This window comes from Actinia tenebrosa, unplaced genomic scaffold (genome assembly GCF_029948245.1).
Source record: "Actinia tenebrosa isolate PJP-AT-01 unplaced genomic scaffold, QUT_ActTen_1.0 PGA_scaffold6__47_contigs__length_16458017, whole genome shotgun sequence".
In the NCBI taxonomy this organism is placed as follows: domain Eukaryota; kingdom Metazoa; phylum Cnidaria; class Anthozoa; order Actiniaria; family Actiniidae; genus Actinia; species Actinia tenebrosa.
The window spans coordinates 1-24,104 of NW_028292583.1; the positions used below are offsets into that span (position 1 = coordinate 1).

Below are 24,104 nucleotides of genomic sequence, written 5' to 3' on the forward strand. Positions count from 1 at the left end.
CAACTCTTTTAGATGCAAAGAAAAGAGGAAAGACGATGGAGATTTCTCTATGTCTACCTAAGAATTGTTTTAGAGGGTGAGGGGCCCGCCTAGATAGATACAAATCCTTATGACCTCCTTGAGTGTGTAAAACATCATCAGAGGCCAGGCTCACCCCATTATTTTTCCTGTTACTTCTCTGCTGTTCACTCATGGTAAGAGTAGGGGACATTGAATTAGCCATTTAGAGGTCCATCAATAGCTATTGGGTATATCTCCCTCTAACAAGAATTATGGGCAGTACAAGGGTAATGTTTGATGGGTTTTCACATAGTGTTTGGGATTCCAAAATGTTTTATATTCTTTCCATTAGAAGTATTGCAGGGTTTTGAAGGGTGTAAACGGATCAGAGAATGCCTCGAGTACATTGTAACCTGAGCAAACATTTCTCACATTTAAACTTCCATTAATAGCTTAGTAATGTGTAAAATGTTCCTGTGGTCCCCACGACTCTCACGCAGTTCACGGACCTTGAGGGATTAAAAATTTGGAACAATGTTCTCTCTCTCCCTCCCCTCTCTTCTGCAAATGCTCGAAACATACAGATATAAGTTTTTTTTTTATTTGCACTTTTTCAGGGTGAGTAATGGTCAGAGCACAGAATTGACTCTAATGGAAAGATGGCTGTATGAAAGACGAATCTTCAGCAGGATCAAAGATATACCAACTTTTAGACAATTCAGGTTTGCACTTTTTTGTGCTATGTTCTTGAGCATTTTACACCCATTTCCAAATAATTATGTAACCTAAACGACTCCAAACACTGGAAGTTTTGGCTTCTTTTGATACAATCTGTGCTAACTTTGACCGACCCAAGCCAAAACTAAAGATGTCTGGAGCCATGTACAGCTGTAGGGTTGCACAATTTTGAATATTGATGTAAAATATCATATGTTTAGTTTGAACATTCTCTACTTCATTCTTGTCCCTTCGTACTTCTCCCTTTTCTTTCTCTTTTTAGTCCGACTCTTGTTCTTGCTTCTTCATTTTTCTTTCGTCTTCTTATCCACTTTCTCATCGTTGTATTTCCTTTCTGTCTATTGTAGGATGTGGAAAGGCTTCACCTGCTGGAAGGTGATGTCCGATTCACGAAGAACAAAGGAAGCAAACTCGAGGTTGGAAAAGTTCTGTTCACCAACAATGAAATTATCCAGAAGGGCATTCTTGATGTGAGGAGAGTTGTGTGAGAAGGCATCCAGTAGCTTGACAGGGATAGGAACAGGTGATGATGCTATCTCTTTACTATGTGTACAACCTGCGGTAACATACACATTGGAGGAGTTTTGCAAGACACAGGAGGAACATATGGATAAAGCAAGGGAGAAACTGTTGGCGCTAAGGAAAAATGTAGTGGGAATTGTGAAACATGTCTGTGAGGTTCGTATCAAGCAAGCTCTTATTTATTTGCCTTGTTTTTTTTATTCAAACCATGCATATACCTCATTTTTTTAAAGAAAGCCTCAAAAACCTCCGGGCCGATCTAAGTCAGGGCATGGCTAACTCACAGATAGAACCCTGAAACAACCTCTGGGCCGATCTAAGGCAGGGCATGGCTAACTCACAGATAGAGTGAATCGGAATTTAGCGTTGGATTTTGTGTAGGAAGGAAAACTGGAAAACTTGGAGAAAAATCATCGAATGACATCCATTATAAGTTAATCCAATGATAAGAACATTTCGCACCCTTTTTCATAATTTTAGTATTGAAATCGTTTTGATTTTTATGTCGACAGAAAGTTGCAGAAATGGAAGGTCTTGCAGACTGGATTCACCCAGAACGAGCTCAAGCCGTCCAAGAACGCAACGTCATCAAGACTCTGAAAGAAATAAAGGACCAACCTAAAGGTATGTGTGTTGCGTGCGCGTTCTCTTGCTTTGTTCTCTGTCAAAGTTAAATGTTTATGAAAAGTGATAGCTCGCTTGTCTTGCAACATTTTTTCGGATTTCGCTGAGGTTGCCGTAGTCTCCCTCGCATCCGTTTTTAGTGTCGGTGACGACCGACACTAAAAACGGATGCGAGGGAGACTAAGGTTGCCGCTGCAACTACAGCAATTGTTGCGAAAAGTAGAATTCGCTCCTAGTTTTGGCAAAGATTGAGACTCCGTTGCACCGTGTAAACACTCTAGTAACTTTTGTTTGTAATGGATTTCCACAATTTTCGCCGCCATTTGTGTATCTTGACTCGGGTACGACGTCGCTCGTTCGCCAAAAAAAAAAAAAAAGAAAAAAAAAATCCTCGGTACACAAGAAAGGTCGACTTGAAGGTAAGTCTAGCAACGCCGTTGCGAGAGAGTTGCAGAGAAACTTGCTCCGTATAATCGCGCCTTAAGGAAACTTCAATAAAAATAATAATAACTAGTTTATTTTTCGTCAATGGGCAGGGTGTTGCCAAAATAGTTGAAATATTTCTAATGTGTTTTTCTTCTTCAGATAAAGAGACAGGAAAAGACCACAAGCCCAGCTTTACTCAGATGTCACAATGGAGAACCATACTGCGTCGTATAACGTGTTTTATTCGCCTGGTTGATTTCTTGCTGATGGAACTCCTTCGTCGATTAGTTCTGGTCGGGCTACGTACTCTGGCAGCTCAGGTCAAATCATCGTGTACTTGTGGGAACATTGTGTATTTGAGTCTCATGGAAACTACGGAAGAGGTATGTATTATTAAGATAATACGTGCGCAGTGATTGGCCGAAAACTGTGCTTTAATAGTGAACGGCACAGAGCACAGTGCTGACGCCATCCGCTCGCAAAGTGCTGCTAGAATCTTCGGCCGCCTCTCTTTTTGCGTAAATACATTCAATACCGAAATAAAATTAGAAACTATATAATAAAACTGATGAAACAGATTTTTCCCGTTTTCTTGAGTACTTGCGGCGCTTTCTAAGTGCTTTATTGCTGAACGGGGCACGCAAAAAGCTGTGTTATTTGTAAAGTATGAAATGACCCGTCCCGAGGGATCCAAACGGGAAGTACCGAGAGTCTTACGAATTTTCTGTTTATGGTAAATTTCGTATGACTGTGAAAAAATAACGCTAAAAACGTGTACTTGTTACTGTGACCGTAACGGTGTTGTGTGCGAGCATTTTGATTGGATCAGCAGTGATCTCGCGCGCTGTGATTGATTCCCAGGATGTGATGAAGTTATTTTTAGCGTAATATTCTGTAATGCGCATGTAAATATCTCCATATGGAACATGCGCAAATAAGTATTCAATTATTGAGTTAGTAGTTTTCGTACCACGACCATGCCGTTTGCCGGACAATTATGCGAAGTGCTATATTTTCAGTACATCAAGTGTGTATGAATACTCTTCACACTCTCATGTTTACATGTTTACATAAAAATAATTTAAAAATCTTCTACAAGAAAGCCAACTAGTGACAACTCATATTCAGTTGTCCTTCAAAACATACTTTCAAAAAAAAAAAAAAAAAAAGAAAAAGAAAAAAAAGAAAAACAGTGGGTCCCTTTTTGTTAGTTTTTCTTACTTTTGCTGCTGATGCTAATGGTGCTGTTGATGATGATCAGTGCATATAGTGGTATAATGATTATATTTGTGCTTCTGCTATTTCATGATCATGATACTTTTTCATTGATAGGAACAAAGAGAATTGTTGTTAAAGAAGACAGATATCATCCTTGACAGTCTCGAGCCGGATGACTTGAAGGCTCAAGCTCTGCTTCGAGTTGCACTCGTATTGAATGTGCCGTTTGATACGGTTACCTTACCAAAAGGTAGATAAAGTGATTACTATACATAGAGGTTATTACACTGGTAGTTGAGTATTATGCCCGGATGATTTTAAGAGTCAAAGCGGCCGTATTTTTTCGATCCCCGTAGGCTTCACGAGTAAAATTTATCCGGCTGTAATAATTAATTTATTGTACGACACGAAAAAACTGAGAAAGAGTGCCTGAAAAACAAAAATTTTTATTGTAAACAAGCAAACTTGAAAGTCACGAGCTCAAACCATTGACGTGACCCGCACAAAGGAACTAAAAGGAGAAAATTTCCTCGCGCTGACATCAGCAAAAAAACTCGTTTTAAACCGGTTCACAGACCGTGTACTATCGCTCTGTAATTGAACTCGAAAAATGGTCGTAATACATCGGAAATTGAGTATGTCGTATAATAATGTTGCTATTAAGTTTGCGCAATTTTCTAAAAATTTTCTCGCGCTTGGAGGCGTGCTTGAGGCAGGAAGAGGGGGAAGAGGGTTGAAGGTGAAATCAATGTCAGTTAAAGACACTGGAAAATCTTCTCAAAATTAACCAACGCGAATGGAAAACTTGAGGTTAAGAAGACAAAAATAAATAATTTTAACTGGTGAAGAAAAACTTAATGAAATGACGTATTGTGATTTGGAAAATTAATAATAGCAGCTCTTCTTCTTTTCAGACACTATAAAGAAGACAGTGTCATTCCAAGACGTCCCTGGTGATGGTGATACTACTGATGATGATGCTGTTAGCACGAGTACAGAACAAGGAAGCACCGTCACGACCAGATCACATCGCTCATCAGTATCACAACACTCTAAGTCATATACTACTATGAGTCCTACTCAAGAGGTAAGTATAAGTCAGGTAGTGAGGAGACTACCCCCCCCCCCACCCCACCCATACACTTTAAGCCAATTTCTCCTAAGATCGGTCTGAAACCTTACGCTTTGAGCAAAGGACCTACCAGATAAGCGCCTCGAGGTCCCTCCCTCTAAAAATCGAAAGCGATGTTCACCACCTGTTCATCATCAATATGTGTTGTTACGATGTGTTGAACCTGGAGTCGATATTAATTCGTAAATCACGATTAGATATTGATCGCGTGGTCGCAGCGCTAGTCATCGGCCGACCCCCCACAAAGGTCATGGCGGCGCCCAGGAGATAACGTTTCGTAAACTTATCTTAGGGTAGAAAAGAAGACTCGTATGGGTCACAGTGTTTTACCGCCTAGAGCGGCGTCTTAAAATGATAATAGTAAAACAAGTCATGGAGCAGTTTTCGTATGACTGTGAAAAGCTCAGTGCCGTAAGCGTGACGTGCCGTGACCGTGATGCTTTCTAGAATTTTATTGGCTGATTTTTTTCACGAGCAATGTGATTGGTCTGGCATTGCCGTGACCTTGGCGTGACCGTGTCCGCGCCGTGTTTATGCCGTGTTCCCGGCATTTGAGTGGATGGAGAGTAATTCTCGTGCAATGTGATTGGTCTGGCGTATCCCTTGCCGTGTCACGACCATGTTCGTGCTGTGAACTTTTCACAGTCATACGAAAACTGCACTAGTCGTCATGCGGTAAGTACCGGTACCATTTCTATTTTATTCCAAAAAAGCTGTAATTTTTTGTTCTGCAGGAAATTGAAAACGGTGTACTTGGTGTGATCCAATGCTTTGAACGCACGGTGGGAGCATTCCAAAGCCTGGTACGAGACAAAGAACTATCAGTCTTTACCAGTCCTCCCAAGAGCGACGTGGTGTTTGCCTTGTCACGTGATATGGAAGAGGAGGAAAAGGCCAGTAAGATACCATGGCCTGATACTGATTTACTGTTCGGTGAAGACCCTGACTATCAGAACAATGTTGTACAAATTGTTGAGTTTGTTAGGAAAGACTCTGAAAACGTCTTGAATTATGCCCAGGTAAATAAAGTAACGTAAGTAAGTAATGTGCGGGTGGTAAGCGTGCTATATGCGTGTGATCTGTTTACGATGTGTGTGGTTTGCGTGTGATGAGCGTGCTATATGCGTGTGATCTACTTGTGATATATTTGTGAAGTGCATGCGATAAGCGTGCTATGTGATTCTGATGTGCTTGCTAAATCCGTGTAATGTGTGGGTGGTGAGCTATATACGTGTGTGATCTGTTTATGATATCTGCGTGCGATATTCGTATACTGTACGTGCGATTAGCGTCCTACTTCCATGCGTTTTGCTTATAATATGCATATAATGTGCGTATCATTTGCCTGTAATGTGTGTTTTATGTTCGTGTCTAAGGCACTTGTTCTCTTTGCTTTATCTCGTCCTTGCAGAAATTCGAACAATTCTGTACAATGGTCGATAGATCAAGGAAGGTGAACGTTGAAGCATCCCTCAAGGAACGTGAATGGAAAGCCGAGGAGTTTAACACTGTGTTAGGCCAACACACTGAACAGGTTAGGTAGGATGGGTCACCTGGGGACTTACTGCGCATGCCCAGGAAATTGGCGGGAAAATAACAAACAAGTATTAAAACCTTAGATCATTTGAACTGGATAGATATGATGGGCTACCTGGGGACTTACTGCGCATGCCCAGGAAATTGGAGGGAAAACAACTAACAAGTATCCAAACCTTAGAACATTTGAACAGGATAGATACGATGGGCAACCTGGGGATTTACTGTGCATGCCCAGGAAATTGGCGGGAAAATAACAAACAAGTATTAAAACCTTAGATCATTTGAACTGGATAGATATGATGGGCTACCTGGGGACTTACTGCGCATGCCCAGGAAATTGGAGGGAAAACAACTAACAAGTATCTAAACCTTAGAACATTTGAATAGGATAGATATGATGGGCTACCTGGGGACTTACTGCGCATGCCCAGGAAATTGGCGGGAAAATAACAAACAAGTATCCAAACCTTAGAACATTTTTTAAGTTTGTGAACTAAATATTTCACTTATGTTTTCCAATTTTTTGGTATTTCAGGTGCAATCAATGAATGAAATGACTTTATTCAAAAGGGTGGGGCTGTTCCACGTGGAAAGTGATGGCTTCCAACATTCCGTACTGCCGTATCCTCGGCTTGTGTTAACTACAGTGGCCAAACACTTGCCTGTTATTGCAGCCAAACGTAATGATGCTCTGTTGCACGTCATCAAGGTCAGTCAGCTGAGACTAAAGATCATTTTCAAATTCGTACAATAGATCTCTTTACCTTGGTCGTAATGTTTACCCAAACCACTTGTCATTTTCTTGAGAATAAGATTCTTTGTCTGAGTCGTATCAATTACTCATGTATCTTCTCATGTGCAACCAATAAACAAAGAATGATACTCTAGGGAATGACACGTGGTCTTGAGAATAAGATTCTTTGTCTGAGTCGTATCTATACCACTGTGGTCCTTGATTACGGAGTCGTTTTTTCAGGGTTATCCTCATCTCTTCGGTCTTTTTTGTTTTTGTTTTTTTTCCTTTCATATTTATACTTTTCATTTTGCATTAATTTACTTAACATTTCTTCTACTTATTAATTTACTCTTTTTCATCATTTTATTTTGTTTTATTTGTTTTAGTATTTCAAGTAGATTACGAAAGGTAGTGCGTTCAAATCCCATATAGAACTCAGATTTTTTCCCCATCTCTTGTCATTCACTCATTTTATTTCGTTTTTAGTTTCATCTTCCCTTCCATTCACTTTCCTTCCATTCATTCAACCATTCATCTTTCTTTCCCACAGCACGCCTCAAGGAAGCTAGACGCAACCCCTGCATCAGTAGAAGAGTTTGTCGACCATCTGATATTCTTGTCCCGTATGTCGTCTGAGATAGCATCGCTCGAGCGAGAATATGTTGTAGTTATTCGTTTGTACTCTATTGCGAAAAATTTTGACATACCTATTGAAGCTGAAGAAAATGCGCTTTACCAGACACTTATGCCTAGTTTCCATCACCTCAAGGTAAGATAGCCCTACTGGAAGGAGTCTAGTTTTTTTTTTTCTGCATCGGATGCAGGGAGAGGGCTAAAAAGATTTCATTTCTCGTGTCACATGTTATGACGTGAAACAACGCCTCCATTTCTGCTTGACACAACGGCTAGACACAAGAGGATCAATCAATCAATCAATCAATCAATCAATCAATCAATAATCTATTTAAACACGTATCGTCCAAGAGCTTATAAAGCTCGTTCAAAATACGAACGTGTAGGATCACGTGGTCTGTTAATGCAAATGGGGGCCTAATGCTGGATAATGTTAGATATGTCTACTTCACAGTCCCCACCCCTCCCCTCTTAATTAATGAATTGTCCCATCTAATAGTTTACATAATAGTTGTGTTTGTTTTGCTGTAGTCTACCATCTTGTACTGCGTGGCCAAGAGAGATGAAAACATTCAGTTTTACAACCGAGCACTAGAAGAACTAATCTCCCATGTTCGTCACGACTTGAGGACCACAGCAAACAAAGTGCGTTCCCCAGCTCTTCTAGACTCAGAAAACATTCCGCAGGTTACCATAGAGAAGCTGAAATACCTGGCAGAAGAACTTGAAATCATCGCTACCGAAGCACGCAGCTACGCCACGTATCAAGAGAGATTTAATAGCTCCATGTCTTCGACTTTCCACAAGAAGGCACTAGTCGAGTGAGTATCGTTTTACTTCTCGCTTAACGTTATTTGTATAAAAATGACCTCTAAGTGAAAAGCAAATATTCTTGTAACTATCTTCAGTAGTCGTTAAGGCGAAACTCTTAGAAAAAAGGGTCTAAGAGTTCAATTTTTTGCTCAGTTTTAGCGGGTAAAATGATCAATAGACCTCTTTACTTTGGGTGGAATGTTTTCCCATTTCGGACCACGTGTCATTCTCTTGAAATTTTTTTTGAGTTACATGTATATTTATTTGTCTGAATGACACGTGGTCTGAAGTGGGAAAACATTACACCCAAAGTAAAGAGATGTCTATTGATCATTTTACCCGCTAAAACTGAGCAAAAAATTGAAAACTTAAAAGACCTATATGTTTGTTTGTAGAGGAACGATCCCTGGTGTATCAACCGCTGGTAGCGCCGCATCGTTGTCCTTACAGACAGAAGTCAGTGAGGTGGAAAAGGATTTGTCCTTGAGGAAGCTACTATGGGAAGCAACGCAGGAATGGGAGGTGTTGGTTGACCGATGGGAACAGACAGCTTTCGAGTCTTTGTCTATAAGCTCCGTGCAGAAGGATGTTTTGAGGTTTATTGAGACGATTTTTATGTTGGAAAAAGGTAGGATGCACAGCTGTTTCAGTTGTTTAGGGGATTGTACGATGATTGGAAAATGGATCTAGATTGGAAAATGACAATCCCAGTAACTACTGGGTTACAACATCAAAGGTTTTACAACTCCAGTTGTAGTTACTGGCTTACAAAAATTCATTTACAATCACAGTAACTACTGGGTTACAGCATCAAAGGTTTTACAACTCCAGTAGTTACTGGCTTACAAAAATACATTTAGAATTACAGTAACTACTGGGTTACAACATCAAAGCTCTTACAACTCCAGTAGTTACTGGCTTACAAAAAATCGTGATCTGTGATCAAGGAACACAGCGGTATTTGACTAAAACAGCCTATTTGTGCTATGACAGGTGTGCCCCACAACAAAGTAGTCCCTCGCCTGAAGCAAAAGGTTACCACCTTCAAGCTTGGTTTGCCCGTCATAACTAGCTTACGTAACCCTGCTTTAAGGACGCGTCACTGGGAAGCTATTCAAGAAGCGATAGGGAAAAGATTGGTCAGGGATAGAACCTTTACTTTAGGGAATCTGTTACGTTTGAAGGTAATGATACAGTACCTAATTTTCTTGTCATTGTCAGACAGGTTGTACTCTATATCCTCGCTTTTGAAACTTGTTATGCAACCGCCTGATATAATACTTTCAGTATTGATTCTACATGAAGTAACTTAAAGACGCAACATTTAAATGAAGAAATATTTCACCCTTCAACTATTCAATACTGAAAGTATTATATCAGGGGTTAGGTGCACTTTAAGTTTAGAGTCGCAAGACCGAATAGCGATTAAGATGCAAATGAAATTGTCTGTACCTTACTGCCACAAGTCCAGTTTTTGTTACCATAATCGTTACATTGCGTAGCAGGGTTTTATATTCAACAACCAAGCTGTAAAAAAGAGAAAATTGTGTGCGTCCGTCTACACTTTGCACCAATGAGGCGTCCTTCTTTGCATTGCTTCACGAACTTTTCGAAAATGTGCTTTCATAATAAGCAGTGCAGTTGCAAAGAGGATTGCGCGCGTATCGCGCACTCCACAGTATCGATCCAGCAGTTTGCGCAATCCTCTGCACATTCAATGCTTAACCACCAAGTCGGACTTTAATGTCATATGATGTTGATTATATCAATGATATTGTCTCTATGCACAGGTTTTCCAGCACAAGGATAAGATCGCAGAAATCGCTACACAAGCCAGCAACGAGGCTACACTTGAGCACATGTTACAAAAGGTATTGCTAGTACCATTACAATTTAGGAACATTTGATACACAACGGCTTTGGAGGCTCTGATCTGAAGTAAATAGACAACTTTGTGTGCAAGATTGGCCATGTATCAGAGCTAGGAGAGTAGACGAAGTTTTGGGGTGAGATTTGGGACGGAGGAAATAAAAAGAGAATGAATGGGAGGAAGGGAAGAAAGAAGGAAGGGAGAGAGAAGATGCATCGGATTCGTTTCCTTGAAGGTGACTTCACTAAATCAACTTCACTAAGCTTGTACCTTGTATTTTTTTGTTAGATTATGGATTTCTGGAATCAAACGGACTTCACGCTGAGCGCGCACGCTACCCGTGATATCGCGATAATCACACGCGCTGATGATATGATTACATCATTGGAGGAAAGTCAGGTGACATTGGCCAATATCCGGGGCTCTAGATTTGTTTTTCCAATCAAGGTACGCCTTTTGTCTAGTATACTGGTTTATCTTAATTGTCTTAATTGTCTTAATTGGCCTACTGACCGTCTTTTTGTCCATATGTCCGACTATCCGGAAAATATATAGAGTTTCGTGTATTTGTCTTTCTTTCATGGGTAAAGGTGATCGATGTGCCGTCTTAATCCATCTTTTGTTGTATTCTCTTGTGGTGAGCTGTTAATATCAATCGACGTCATTACTGCTACAAAGCATCATTGGCCCCCCTGAACGCCCCATAATTCCTTGCGATCCAAGGTGGCCGCCTAGAACAGAGGCTTGTTTCCTTGCAACACTGTCGCATCTAACTGAGATTACAAACCATTCCAATTTCTTATTATTGTGTAGCATTTAGTGGAGGAATGGGACAGAAAGTTGAGCCTGTTTTCTCGTACTCTGGACGAGTGGCTTACGTGTCAGCGCAACTGGCTTTACTTGGAGACCATTTTCTCTGCCGCAGATATTCAAAGGTTAGTGTCTATTTCTTTTATCGTTTTTGTTTTCTCAAAGATCTTCGGCGGTAAACTTCTTTCAAAAATAATCTTGGATAACAGGAAAATACAAAAAATGTCGCAATAGTCCCCTTCACAGTTCCCCGCGCCATCTTGAAAGGTAGCCGTGCCTTTGCATCGAAGCGAGAGGAACGGTGAGCTCGCAATGATAGAGACATGTGAATAATTGTCCAAGGTGTTAAAAAAGGTCTTTATCATTGCAAGCTCACCGTTCCTCTCGCTTCTATTAAAAGGCATGGCTACCTTTCAAGATGGCGCTATTCCATCGACGATGGGAACAATTCCATCGACGAAAAAGAAGAAATGCTGTTGTATTTGTTAGTCACTACGTAAAAGAACTACTGGGGACGTAAAGAAACCCTGGCAGTGACCACCCTCAGTGTCTGACTAATAACTTTTTTGGGGTTGATTGCAGGATGGGAATTGGGTATTTAAGGGGTTGAAAATTGGTGAAGTGTATCTTCAAAACAAAAAACAAAAAACAAAAAAACAAAAACAAAATAAAAACAAAAAACAAAACGAAACAAAAAACAAAACAAAACAAAACTCAAACTTTAAATGATATTCATTTTCAAGATGATGGGGTTTATATGGTGACTGCTCTCTGTCTACCAAATATTTTACATCGTGCAAAAAACTGATTTGTTGTTCATTCATGACTTATAATCTGTACTTGATGTTTTTCTCCAGACAATTACCAAACGAGGCTCGATTGTTCTCCCAAGTGGACAAGTCATGGCGAGATATCATGAGAAGAACCATCGATAAACCCAACGCACTCAAGGCTGCCACTGCGGCTGGTAAAGTAAACAATTCCTAGTTTTATAGTTGATGTTAAAATTGGAATTGGTTGCCGTTGAAAAGTAAAAGAATTCTAAACTTTTTAGTCATACGCCGCAGTTGCTGCTGTTGTTGCCATTGTTGTTGTCGCTGCTGATGTTGCTGCTCTCGTTCTCTCGTTGTTTTTGCTGTTGTTGCTATAGACCCCTTGCAGCACTTTGGAATGCAGCTCAATCTGGGGGAAAAAACAATAGGTTCCAATTTTCATGAGATTGGAATTCTTTTGTTTTGTCCCCCAGCTCGAGCTGCTTGACGTCACATGCAAGGGGTGTATTGCATTGCTGCCGGTGCATGTTGCTGTAGTAGTTTTTGTCCTAGTTGCTGTTGTAGTTGTTGCTGCTGTGGTTGTTGTTGTTGCTGTTGTGGTTGTTGTTGCTGCTGTTGTTGCTGCTGCTGCTGCTGTTGCTGCTGTTGGTGTTGTTGCTGCTGTTGCTGCTGTTGCTGCTGTTGCTGCTGTTGCTGTTGTTGCTGCTGTTGCTGCTGTTGCTGCTGTTGCTGTTGTTGCTGCTGTTGTTGTTGCTGTTGTTGCTGCTGTCGCTGTTATTGCTGCTGTTGTTGCTGCTGTCGCTGCTGTTGCTGCTGTCGCTGTTATTGCTGCTGTTGCTGCTGTTACTGTTATTGCTGCTGTTGTTGCTGCTGCTGTTGTTGCTGCTGCTGCTGTTGTTGCTGCTGCTGCTGTTGTTGCTGCTGCTGTCGCTGTTGTTACTGCTGTCGCTGCTGTTGCTGCTGTCGCTGTTGTTGCTGCTGTCGCTGTTGTTGCTGCTGTCGCTGCTGTTGCTGCTGTCGCTGTTATTGCTGCTGTTGTTGCTGTTGCTGCTGCTGTTGTTGTTGCTGCTGTGGTTGTTGTTGCTGCTGTTGCTGTTGTTGCAGTTGTTGCTATTGCATTGCTGTTAACTATAAACTGCTACGGTTAACTATACAATGTAGTTTTGTAAAGTTTGCTGTTGTTCCTTCGTTACATTTTTTCGTGGGTATTTATATATATTTATGTAGTTTTCAACATAACTTTTCTTTGTCAATGGACACACAGCAACTCTCATCTCTTTTATCATTCAGGTGTCCTAGAGGTTTTACAAGCCAGTAATTCACATCTGGAAAAGATCCATCGCTGTCTTGAGGTATCAAAACATTCTCGTACTTTATGCATAAACTATAATATAACCAGAACCTAAGCCTAACGACAAAACGTTCCCTGTTTCAGGATTACCTTGAGACGAAGAGGTTGGTATTTCCAAGGTTTTATTTCCTCAGTAACGAAGACTTGTTTGATATTCTGGCTAACAACAAGAATCCAAATGCAGTTCAGGTAAGTATCCAAAAAGGTTGGTTGTCCTCTTTTACAAAAAGCACGACAAGTGTGGCTGCGATCAAGGCGAGAATGGGTAGCATGGGTGGCGTTCGCGGCTAACGCGTCGTCTTTCACCACTGGGTCGGGTCGCTGGTTCGAGCCCTGCGGTCGCCACATGTGAATTGAGTTTGTTTGATGCGTTGTTCTCTCCTATGCTACGAGGGTTTTCTCCGGGTTCTCCGGTTTTCTCCCGTAAAAAGCAACATGTGAGCTGAGCATTGTGTGCATAGAATATTGAATGTAGTGGTAGTGCGTTTGAGCGTAAAGCTAGGGTCCCCAATTAGTGCGAAAGCGTTAGAACGACTAGACACTTAAATAAAGTGATTTATTTTTATTTATTTAGAATTCATTATTTCTGGTCAACTTGTTTTGACCACAGTGAACCCAATTCAGATAAAAGCGTCAGGAAAAAATATAATTCGATCAAAATACCCTTTGTTAAACATTTTGTATTAGAGAAAGTATGTTAAATGGCCCTACACACTCGTCTGGATGTTATTCTAGTAGTATACATTAAGCAGTGCATATGGCTGTATTCATCATTCAGCTTATCGTCTATGTTTTTTCCCTAGCCTCATCTTCGTAAGTGCTTCGATAACATCAACCTCCTTGAAATCGTACGTCAAGCTCATTCTCCTCCACAGATCAAGAGCATGATATCTGAAGAAGGAGAGACTGTTAATCTACCCAAGTAAGCTCATATAAAATGGACTGTGGACCTTTCCCATGGGGAAGCCATATTCATTTGAGATTTTTGAAAAAACTTTAGTTTGTGCCACCGTAACTCTTCCTGAATGCTTTTGAATGCGTGACAACACGAGGGAATAATGTATAAGTCAAGACATTATGCTGCCTCCCGGGAATGGTTTATTGCACCCTCATATTTTGTTCTCATCTGGATAAGCATCTTACGACCTCAGGCGTACAATGGTATAAAACAGCAGAGTGGTTAGGGTGCCTTCAAGCTAGAGCAGTTTTCGTATGACTGTGAAAAGCTCAGTGTCGTAAGCGTGACGTGCCGTGACCGTGACGTTTTCTAGAATTTTAATTGGCTGATTTTTTTCCACGCGCAATGTGATTGGTCTTGCAGTGCCGTGACCTTGGCGTGACCGTGTCCGCGCCGTGTTTATGCGGTGTTCCGGGTATTTGATTGGATGGAGAGTAAATTCTCGAGCAATGTGATTGGTCTGGCGTATCTCTTGCTGTGTCACGACCGTGTTCGTGCCTTGATCTTTTCACATACGAAAACTGCACTAATGCCATGATACAAAGTGTGTCATTTTCGTGCTCGCTGTCGTTTATTGGTTCTCTCCTGTGCTTCGAGGGTTTTTCTCCAGGTTCTCTGGCTTTCATCCCTCCGCAAAAATCAACTTCTAATTTCCAATCGGTTTCAGTGGAAGAAGAACCCTTCTGTGGAGAAGCACTGCTAAAACTCCCATTATTATCCCATTATTTTAGTCTGGCTATTGGACGATAGTTTTTTCCCCTCTAGTAAAAGTAAAAGAAGTTTTTTAGAAGAACGAAGTTTAACTTATTGCAATGTTTCTTTGTAGAACACTTCGTGCCCGTGGGAATGTAGAGTCTTGGCTATTAAATGTGGAAAATGCTATGTACGAAACCATTAAAATGTAAGTGGTGTCTTTGTCCACTATCCAGATGTCCTTGCATCCATATACCATCGTCCTCTTTCCTATCTTTAATCTAGGCACACGAAGAAAGCACTAGCTGATGTCAACAACGCTGAATATACCACATGGGTATTGAGTCATCCTGGTCAGGCCGTTATTAATGTAGTAAGTACCTCACAGTCCAAAACCCGTCACTTTTGGTCTTCAATGTTGCTACACTCCTCTATCTTTTGGTATACAATTTGAAAATATACTCCAAACCTTAAACCTCAAAAACGTCCTAAACAAATGAAAAATCTGAAAAATCTTCAAGAACCTTAATTATAGATTAAAAGTTTGCTGGCATCTTTCCTCCTTTACTTCATTGTTCTTACGCGCGTATTTTTTCTTAACACCATCCAACTTCCTTTAAATGCGCAAGCTGGTCTTTATGCAAGCCGGCGACTATTGAAAAGTACCACTTCGACTATGCAGATAAAATCTCTCAAAATACGGGATTTGACCTTTTAAGTAACCTTTTCACATAAATTCTTATTTGCCTATTTTTTGGTGTCTTACAATTGAAAGGGCGCGCTAGATTCATGATTGGTGCTTTTCGTTTCAGTGCCAAATCAATTTTAACCGTGATGTCGTGAACTGCTTCAAAAACTCCAGAGCAATAGATGCTTTAGTAAACATGCGCAATAGGTTTGTTACCCAGCTGACACAGCTGTCCCAGCTAGTTACCACTACCCTGTCCGCGCATCAACATCAAATGCTGGAATCACTGCTGACCGTTGAGGTTCACGGGCGCGATATCTTGGACCTTCTTATTAATAATCAAGTCACGCAGCAAGAAGACTTTGAGTGGTCAAGGTAAGTGGGTTATGACTATTTTCGTTGTCCAAAAGCTAGAATTGTATTCGGAAAATCGGATTTGGCATGCGGTTTGCACTGGACTTATGTTACGTGGATGGTGGATCGCAAAAATTTTCCATTGAGAAATTCATTAGAGAACCGTATACCCGTGCGCTTTCGCTTGCGCGTGCGCGCGCACGTGCTGCGTACCGTACATTTCCATGAACACATACCAAGCTACATTACTCTTTTTATATTTCTTGCACCCTCTTCCTTGATCGGTTCGAACGGGCCTCCTTATGCTTCGACGCATTGCCAACCTATGAAAGAACAGTGTTCGTGTGTAGGGGGAGGAGGAAGCTTGAAGGCCAAGATTTCCTGGCCAACAATCTAGTATTAAGCCCCGTCCACACGTATCCGGAAATTTTTGTATCCTCAAATTATTTTTTGCGGATACGAAAATGTTTGCGTCCACACGCAGCGTATTCGAATCGTTTTCCCGTCCACACGTATCCGTTTTCGTAAAATTTGCGGATACGGATACAAAAAATTGCGGACACGTGTGGACGCAACCCTTATCCGCAAAAAAAAATTGGCGGATACCAAAATTTCAGGATACGTGTGGACGGGGCCTTAATAGCTTCGAGTTCTTTCCAGACAACTCCGCTACGAATGGGAAGACGACCGCAGTATCTGCAAAATACGTCACTGTGATGCGGTATTTGAATATGGTTATGAATACCTTGGTTGTTCACATCGCTTAGTCATCACCCCCCTGACTGATCGCTGTTACCTTACCATGAGTGGTGCTTTGAATCTACATCTGTACGGCGCTCCATCAGGACCAGCCGGCACAGGAAAGACAGAAACTGTCAAAGATTTGGCAAAGGTTAGTTGAGAAGTTGATCAGCGGCAGAAGGCCTAATAGTTCAGTTGCGCATTTGAAGTTGCCAAACAAAATCGCTTTTCTAAGTTTTATCTCATTAATGATAGAGTCTATTAGCACGACGTTCTTGCTTCTACCGCAAACCTCAAACTGCAGTCCCACGTCATGCTTTTTCCGTCGAATCTTCAATATCTAGCAAGGCGTCATAGCGAAGTTGTTGCTGGAAGAACCGCCATATTGAATTTCATTGATGCTGAATGTTTCTCCGTGTTTATTGGCGTATTTCTGGGCCAGATCCCTAGCGATTAGGGATAAGCGGTTAGCGGTAAACGTGATGCTAAAGGTCCCTAATAAGGGCTCAAACTGAAGAAATTGTTTAAACCTTCTTAGTTATTAAAGGCGTGAGTTTAAATTTTAAGGCACCATGAACAGTTTATGCGCTGGCAATCACTCGTAATAATATCTTTTATTCCACAGGCTATGGGAAAACATTGTTTGGTGTTTAACTGTTCTGAGGGTTTAGACTATAAGGTAAGGTATTATCGCGCGCGATTCAGGCATATCTAGGGCTGTCCTAAGCTGCATCTAATCCCTCTTTATATTGGAAGTGCAACTGTTGCGTGAAAATGCTTTAGTGAAAGGAATGATTGTTTGAAGTTGATGGGGAGTGAAACCTACCCTTAGACTAAGGTCAAGCGTCGAACTGCATATGAGCCGAACCTAATGGCATCAAAGAAGAACGCGTTTCGTTATCTATTGTTTCAATTAGGTTCGGCTAATGTGGACATCCTTGATACGCTCTTGTCTTGACCATGTATGAAGTACCATCCACCGTATGTCTCACAATCAGTTCAGAAATTAAAGGTATTGAACGGGATATTATACTGATTGGTTGGCTTTATTGTTTGTAGATGATGGGCAAGTTCTTCTCTGGATTATCACAGACAGGCTCGTGGATTTGTTTTGATGAATTTAATCGTATTGATGTGGAAGTCTTGTCGGTTATCGCACAGCAACTTCACTCAATCAAAGCAGCAAAGGACAATGAAGTCACAAGGTAATCTGTGCTATTTTATCTGTTGTAGATAATTGTGTGCGTGAGCGCAAATAAACACACAATACACCTTTCTCATAATGGCCTCCAAACTCGGTTGGGATTAGGGACACTTGCATGGAAGCGAGGTAAGTATGGCCTCATTAGTAAACAAAGTCTACTCAGTACGATATTTTGTGTCAAAGTCATTCATTTCACCAAATCGAGTTCTTTTAAGCGTCTTTTAAAGTAAGGTTGAATGACTTTGACACAAAAGATCGTACTAAGTAGAGTTTGCTTAGTAATGCTTCCATGCAATTGTCCCTAGTCCCAACCGAGTTTGGCAGCCATTTATGAGGAAGGTGTATGCTCCGTTATTCCATTTTTGGCGTTGTCAATCATCGCACACCACATCACACATCAAAGCAACATAAGACAATGAGATTACAAGGCAATTCTGTGTCGTCAAAGCGTAGTGATTGCAACATTGAATCATTCCGCAAGAGATCACGTGATAAGCACCATACAGGATGCCGCACACGGTGTGACGTAATTCATTTTTTGGTTTCTGTAGATTTCTGTTCGAAGGAAGAGATATCAAAATGAACCCTAGCTGTGGAGTCTTTATAACGATGAACCCCGGGTAAGTACTCGCTCCAGCCCCTCCTAGTCACAGTTCTTGCTGGGTTACACTTGACGTCATATCCTGTTTCATGTAGTATGTTTATCAGCTGAATCGCGCAGGTTTTCTATTCATGGGTTGCAAGCATTCTCAAGAGAGTTAAAAGACAAAAGTATGGCGGCCATCTTGGTTCCGTTAATAATGGATGCTAATGAGAAATCCTTTGTTGAATCGGGCACCAACGCTCCCCGAGAGGCCGCGATGACGTAACGTGCAATCGAAGAATAGACCCCTTGCATGTGTCGTCAAAGCAGCTCAATTTGGAGGACAAAACAAAAGAATTTCAATCTCCTGAAAATTGGAAACCTATTTTTATGTCCTCCAAATTAAGCTGCATTCCGACGTGCTGCAAGGGGTGTATAAAATCTTTCTGGCTAACAGCACATGATGGCCAGCGTTTGATCACCATTTGAGATAATGAAACTCAAAGACTTTTTTCTGATTGAAACCCAGCAATTACGACCAATATACGTCTGAAAAAATATCGTATTTATTTATTTATTTACCAATGAATTTTTAAATTTGCATTTGACAGATATGCAGGTCGAGTAGAGCTACCAGATAACTTAAAGGCATTATTTCGTCCTGTTTCAATGATGGTTCCTGACTTCGCCCTTATCGCAGAAAACATCCTGTTTTCTGAAGGCTTCGTCAATGCTGCCATGTTGTCACGCAAGGTCTTTAATTTGTATCAACTGTCCAGTAAACAGTTGTCACAACAGGTTAGTCACCCTACTCTCTGTTGGCTTTCTATTTGCAATCTTGTCACGCAAGGTCTGTGGATTGTTACGAGTATAGAGGTTTTGCACCAACACGTGATGGCAGCCATGTTAGATGGCAGAAACATTTGGGGCAGATACAATACAACCCTTTTTCTTAAGGAAGAATTCAATTCTCGAGAGAAAAGGGATTTTATTGTAGGGATATGCCGCTGAGTCCTCTGAACCCTGACCCTGTTCCGGAATAAAAACGATGACATTCATACCCTGTTCCAGAGCAAGATCGCTGAAACCCATACCGAGTTCCTGTATTGTGAAAATAGATACCCTGTTCCAGAGAGGAGAGAGCGTGATTTCATATACCCTGTCCCAGAGTGGAATCGCTCCAAACCATACCCTGTTTGACGGCACGTACCCGTATAGCGAATATAAGGGAGTACCCCCCCCCCCCCCCGGGCTAACCAGGCAGCCCAAGCAGTATTATTGGCGTGAGCACGTGATGGTGCAAAACCTCTATTGGTATTTTTTCCCCTGCTGCCGCCATGTTGTCACGTTAGATTATTAGTATCATCTATCCATGTCACGCTAACTGTAGGAGTTTGGTGGTTTTAGGATCATTATGATTTTGGTCTTCGAGCTGTGAAATCTGTTCTACTCATGGCTGGACTAGAAAGACTGTCTGCTGGGTAAGTTATTTCTCTCTCATTCTTTTATTCATTCACTTCCATCTCATATATCTTTCACTTCACGTCACTAAGAGGGGTAGTGTGGGTGGTGTATCGCTGAGAGCGCTCACCTCTCGGACTCGGGTTCTATTCCCGTGCTCGGTGTCGTATCTGAGTAGAGTTGCTTGTTCGTTCTCGGCTCCTGTGCTTCGAAGGTCTTTCTCCAGGTTCTCTAGTTTTTCCTCCCTCCACAAAAATCAACTTCTAAATCTCAATTAGATCATGGAGCGAAAGCCACATTTGTTATCCACTGGCTATTGTTGCCCTCGTAAGACAAGTACGATTTAAGAAAGTACTTATTTATTATTTCTTTCCTTTAAGCTTGCAAAGCGACAGTGAAATCCTAGAGGAAGAGGAATCCCATCTCATTATCAACGCCATCAGAAAAGCCAACGTGCCGAAACTAGTGACCAGTGATATACCCCTCTTCAACAATATCCTGGCTGATTTGTTTCCTGGAGTTACGACACCTCCTCCTGACAACAAAAAGTTAGAGGTAAGTAGGACGTTAGTCATGAATACACAGGGTGGTGTGTGACCTGTGATATACCCCTCTTCAACAATATCCTGGCGGATTTGTTTCCTGGAGTTACGACACCTCCTCCTGACAACAAAAAGTTAGAGGTAAGTAGGACGTTAGTCATGAATACACAGGGTGGTGTGTGACCTGTGATATACCCCTCTTCAACAATATCCTGGCTGATTTGTTTCCTGGAGTTACGACACCTCCTCCTGACAACAAAAAGTTAGAGGTAAGTAGGACGTTAGTCATGAATACACAGGGTGGTGTGTGACCTGTGATATACCCCTCTTTCACAATATCCTGGCTGATTTGTTTCCTGGGGTAACGACACCTCCTCCTGACAACAAAAAGTTAGAGGTAAGTAGGACGTTAGTCGTGAATACACAGGGTGGTGTGTGACCTGTGATATACCCCTCTTCAACAATATCCTGGCTGATTTGTTTCCTGGGGTTCCGACACCTCCTCCTGACAACAAAAAGTTAGAGGTAAGTAGGACGTTAGTCGTGAATACACAGGGTGGTGTGTGACCTGTGATATACCCCTCTTCAACAATATCCTGGCTGATTTGTTTCCTGGGGTTCCGACACCTCCTCCTGACAACAAAAAGTTAGAGGTAAGTAGGACGTTAGTCGTGAATACACAGGGTGGTGTGTGACCTGTGATATACCCCTCTTCAACAATATCCTGGCGGATTTGTTTCCTGGAGTTACGACACCTCCTCCTGACAACAAAAAGTTAGAGGTAAGTAGGACGTTAGTCATGAATACACAGGGTGGTGTGTGACCTGTGATATACCCCTCTTCAACAATATCCTGGCGGATTTGTTTCCTGGGGTTCCGACACCTCCTCCTGACAACAAAAAATTAGAGGTAAGTAGGACGTTAGTCGTGAATACACAGGGTGGTGTGTGACCTGTGATATACCCCTCTTCAACAATATCCTGGCGGATTTGTTTCCTGGGGTTCCGACACCTCCTCCTGACAACAAAAAATTAGAGGTAAGTAGGACGCTAGTCATGAATGCGCAGAGGTCGGGCGCGTTTGTGTATAGAGGGGGTGAGAGTGAGCTGGAAGGACATTCAAAAGTGTGGATAATAAGAAATAGTAAGCTGTAGTGGAAGTGTACATGCAGTAGGTTGTGGGCGCAATCTCTGGAAGAGCCCTCTCAGATAAAGAATTTAATTCCGTGGTCAAAGTGTCATGTCCAGAGTTCATAATAAGTGTCACCCTCTTTTATTCTATTTCAAATTTTCATTTTCATTTTTCTAGCGTGCAATAGCTTGGGCCCTTACAGAAATGCCGTACCAGCATTGGCCATCGCAGATAGAGAAGATCATGCAGATCTATCATACTCTACTAGTAAGGCACGGTATAATGCTAGTAGGTCCTGCTGGCGGTGGCAAAACAGCAGCCCGACAAATCCTTCGCAAGGCCCTTGTCTATCTACCGACCGTTCAAAATCGCGACCATCACGAGAAGCCTGGGGAAGACTTTGATGACTCTACTTCTGGCAAGAGCGCAGCGTCACATGCGGTAATAAGATATATTCAATAGGCCATGTCTTGGTTTAATGATTGGTTTTGGTCACCCTGTGTTTAGATATGAACCTGCAATAATATGGGAAAATGTCAAGTTTTTCGATAAGGATTTCTTTGGAGGAAAACTAGGTTTCCAATTCTCAGGAGATTGAAATTCTTTTGTATTTCCCATTCAAATTGAGCTGCTTTGACGTCACATGCAAGGGGTCTTTAGCCTGCTCTTTACAGAAACAAGTGGGGATTGGGTACTTATTTGTCGCGCAAGGACTGGGAATCTCCCCTTGGGGTAGATAGTAATCCCATCACCAGTTGTTGTAGTGCCATATAAACAGGCATTTATGGTTCAATGGGCAGATCAGTACCCAGTTCCCCATTCGTTTCTGCCTAGGACAATCACCTGAAATGAATTTCTATCTATGTCACTATGGGTGCTACATATACACGCAGTAAGTGTTTTGTATTTTGTATCTCCTAATAGCGCAACAAGCTACGTAAAGGAAGAATAGAAGTGTCTTCTATCAACCCAAAGTGCCTGACATTAGGTGAGCTGTACGGAGAGTTCGACCCCACCACGTCAGAATGGACTGACGGCTTACTATCTCACTTCTACCGCCGTTTCGCCAAGGATAGCAGAGGGATGACAAATAGAAAGAGGAGTAAAGAAGTCAAGGGAACCGCACGAACACCGACGCCTTCATCTGGAAGACCGCATTCAGGGAAATCGTTCACTACTATGTCTGAAGAACAAAGTGAAGGTACATCCTAACCTCTCTAATCCGACAAGATTAACCAATTAACCAATGCGAAACTCGGCCAAATCTTTCACTACTATGTCTGAAGAACGAAGTGAAGGTACATTCTAACCTCTCTAATCCGACCAAATATGAACTCTGATATACAAGGAGCGTCGTTACTCCTTCAATAGACCATTATACATTATTCGTAATGTTTTCCCATTCCAGACCACGAGTCATTCCCTAGAGTATCATTTCTTTGTTTAACTACCGAGCACGAGATGATACATTAATAAAGAAACATCTCCAGCAATGCCATTCAAAGGAATGACCAGGGAATACTCAATACTCATGCGAATACCCCAAGGAATGACACATGGTCTGAAATGAAACAACATTACGTCCAAGCTAAAAGTGGCTATTACTGATGACGCATTTATGTCCTATAGTTGAGACCCAGTCGTACGCGGACGAATCTCATATGACGTCAATCGAGGAAGGTCAGGGTAAAGATGATCTTCGTTTCTGGCACTGGATAGTAATGGATGGTCCTGTTGATACCCTATGGGCAGAAAACCTCAATACCGTACTCGATGATACTAAGGTATGCATATAAGCGCCTTGAGCATAGGATAAGTGCACTATAGAAATAAAGTTTATTATTTATTATTTATTATAAATATATTATTTGTTTGGTTCAAAAGGTTAAACCATTAAAACGAAGATCGAGGGGTATTCTGGGTAATCGATATTCTGACCATTCGAAAAATGTATGCATACAGACACATACATGAAGAGTGACAAAACGCTCCGTTCGGTAACTTGAATCAATGTTTGATACCTGTAAAACAATATCGATATGCTTAACTTTAGCCTCATTAACTGTTTACCCAGAATCTCCACAGGTCTTAGCTTTTTTTAAATTTGGTGTATAACCTATAGGGTCATTTCTTACTGACCTATATAGGCTTATTGTGACTATCGTTGTTACAGGTACTATGCTTAGCTAATGGAGAGCGCATCAGTATGGGGATTGGAATGAGAATGATATTTGAGGTGGATAACCTGGTTATGGCATCACCAGCTACTGTCAGCAGATGTGGCATGGTGTATATGGTAGGTATTAGATAGAAGATGGTGTATATGGTAGGTATTAGATAGTAGATGGTGTATATGGTAGGTATTAGATAGTAGATGGTGTATATGGTAGTTAGTAGACATACAGTATTATAGGTACTATGTTGTGTATGGAGGGTACTAGATATGATATGGTATGGTGTATATGGTAGGTATTAGATAGTAGATGGTGTATATGGTAGGTATTAGATAGTAGATGGTGTATATGGTAGTTAGTAGACATACAGTATTATAGGTTCTATGTTGT

At 41.4% G+C, this 24,104-nt stretch overlaps 1 protein-coding gene across 1 annotated transcript in view; it reads left to right on the forward strand.

The window, feature by feature from the left end:
* Positions 1-1,211: 1,211 nt before the first annotated feature.
* LOC116289104 (dynein axonemal heavy chain 6) overlaps positions 1,212-24,104 on the forward strand; it is a 48,837-nt gene continuing 25,944 nt past the window's right edge. The window contains exons 1-33 of the mRNA XM_089038749.1: positions 1,212-1,416; positions 1,773-1,884; positions 2,470-2,693; positions 3,643-3,778; positions 4,443-4,615; positions 5,395-5,679; positions 6,072-6,194; positions 6,735-6,908; positions 7,486-7,704; positions 8,100-8,389; positions 8,777-9,009; positions 9,375-9,565; positions 10,172-10,252; positions 10,540-10,698; positions 11,065-11,186; positions 11,919-12,028; positions 13,125-13,186; positions 13,270-13,374; positions 13,989-14,107; positions 14,970-15,044; positions 15,122-15,209; positions 15,649-15,899; positions 16,539-16,770; positions 17,245-17,298; positions 17,679-17,824; positions 18,375-18,443; positions 19,018-19,204; positions 19,814-19,887; positions 20,248-20,422; positions 21,718-21,981; positions 22,465-22,741; positions 23,170-23,324; positions 23,714-23,836. Coding sequence (XP_088894875.1) covers positions 1,345-1,416; positions 1,773-1,884; positions 2,470-2,693; positions 3,643-3,778; positions 4,443-4,615; positions 5,395-5,679; positions 6,072-6,194; positions 6,735-6,908; positions 7,486-7,704; positions 8,100-8,389; positions 8,777-9,009; positions 9,375-9,565; positions 10,172-10,252; positions 10,540-10,698; positions 11,065-11,186; positions 11,919-12,028; positions 13,125-13,186; positions 13,270-13,374; positions 13,989-14,107; positions 14,970-15,044; positions 15,122-15,209; positions 15,649-15,899; positions 16,539-16,770; positions 17,245-17,298; positions 17,679-17,824; positions 18,375-18,443; positions 19,018-19,204; positions 19,814-19,887; positions 20,248-20,422; positions 21,718-21,981; positions 22,465-22,741; positions 23,170-23,324; positions 23,714-23,836 — 5,160 coding nt within the window. The 5' untranslated portion in view covers positions 1,212-1,344. The remainder of the gene's footprint in view (positions 1,417-1,772; positions 1,885-2,469; positions 2,694-3,642; positions 3,779-4,442; positions 4,616-5,394; positions 5,680-6,071; positions 6,195-6,734; positions 6,909-7,485; positions 7,705-8,099; positions 8,390-8,776; positions 9,010-9,374; positions 9,566-10,171; positions 10,253-10,539; positions 10,699-11,064; positions 11,187-11,918; positions 12,029-13,124; positions 13,187-13,269; positions 13,375-13,988; positions 14,108-14,969; positions 15,045-15,121; positions 15,210-15,648; positions 15,900-16,538; positions 16,771-17,244; positions 17,299-17,678; positions 17,825-18,374; positions 18,444-19,017; positions 19,205-19,813; positions 19,888-20,247; positions 20,423-21,717; positions 21,982-22,464; positions 22,742-23,169; positions 23,325-23,713; positions 23,837-24,104) is intronic.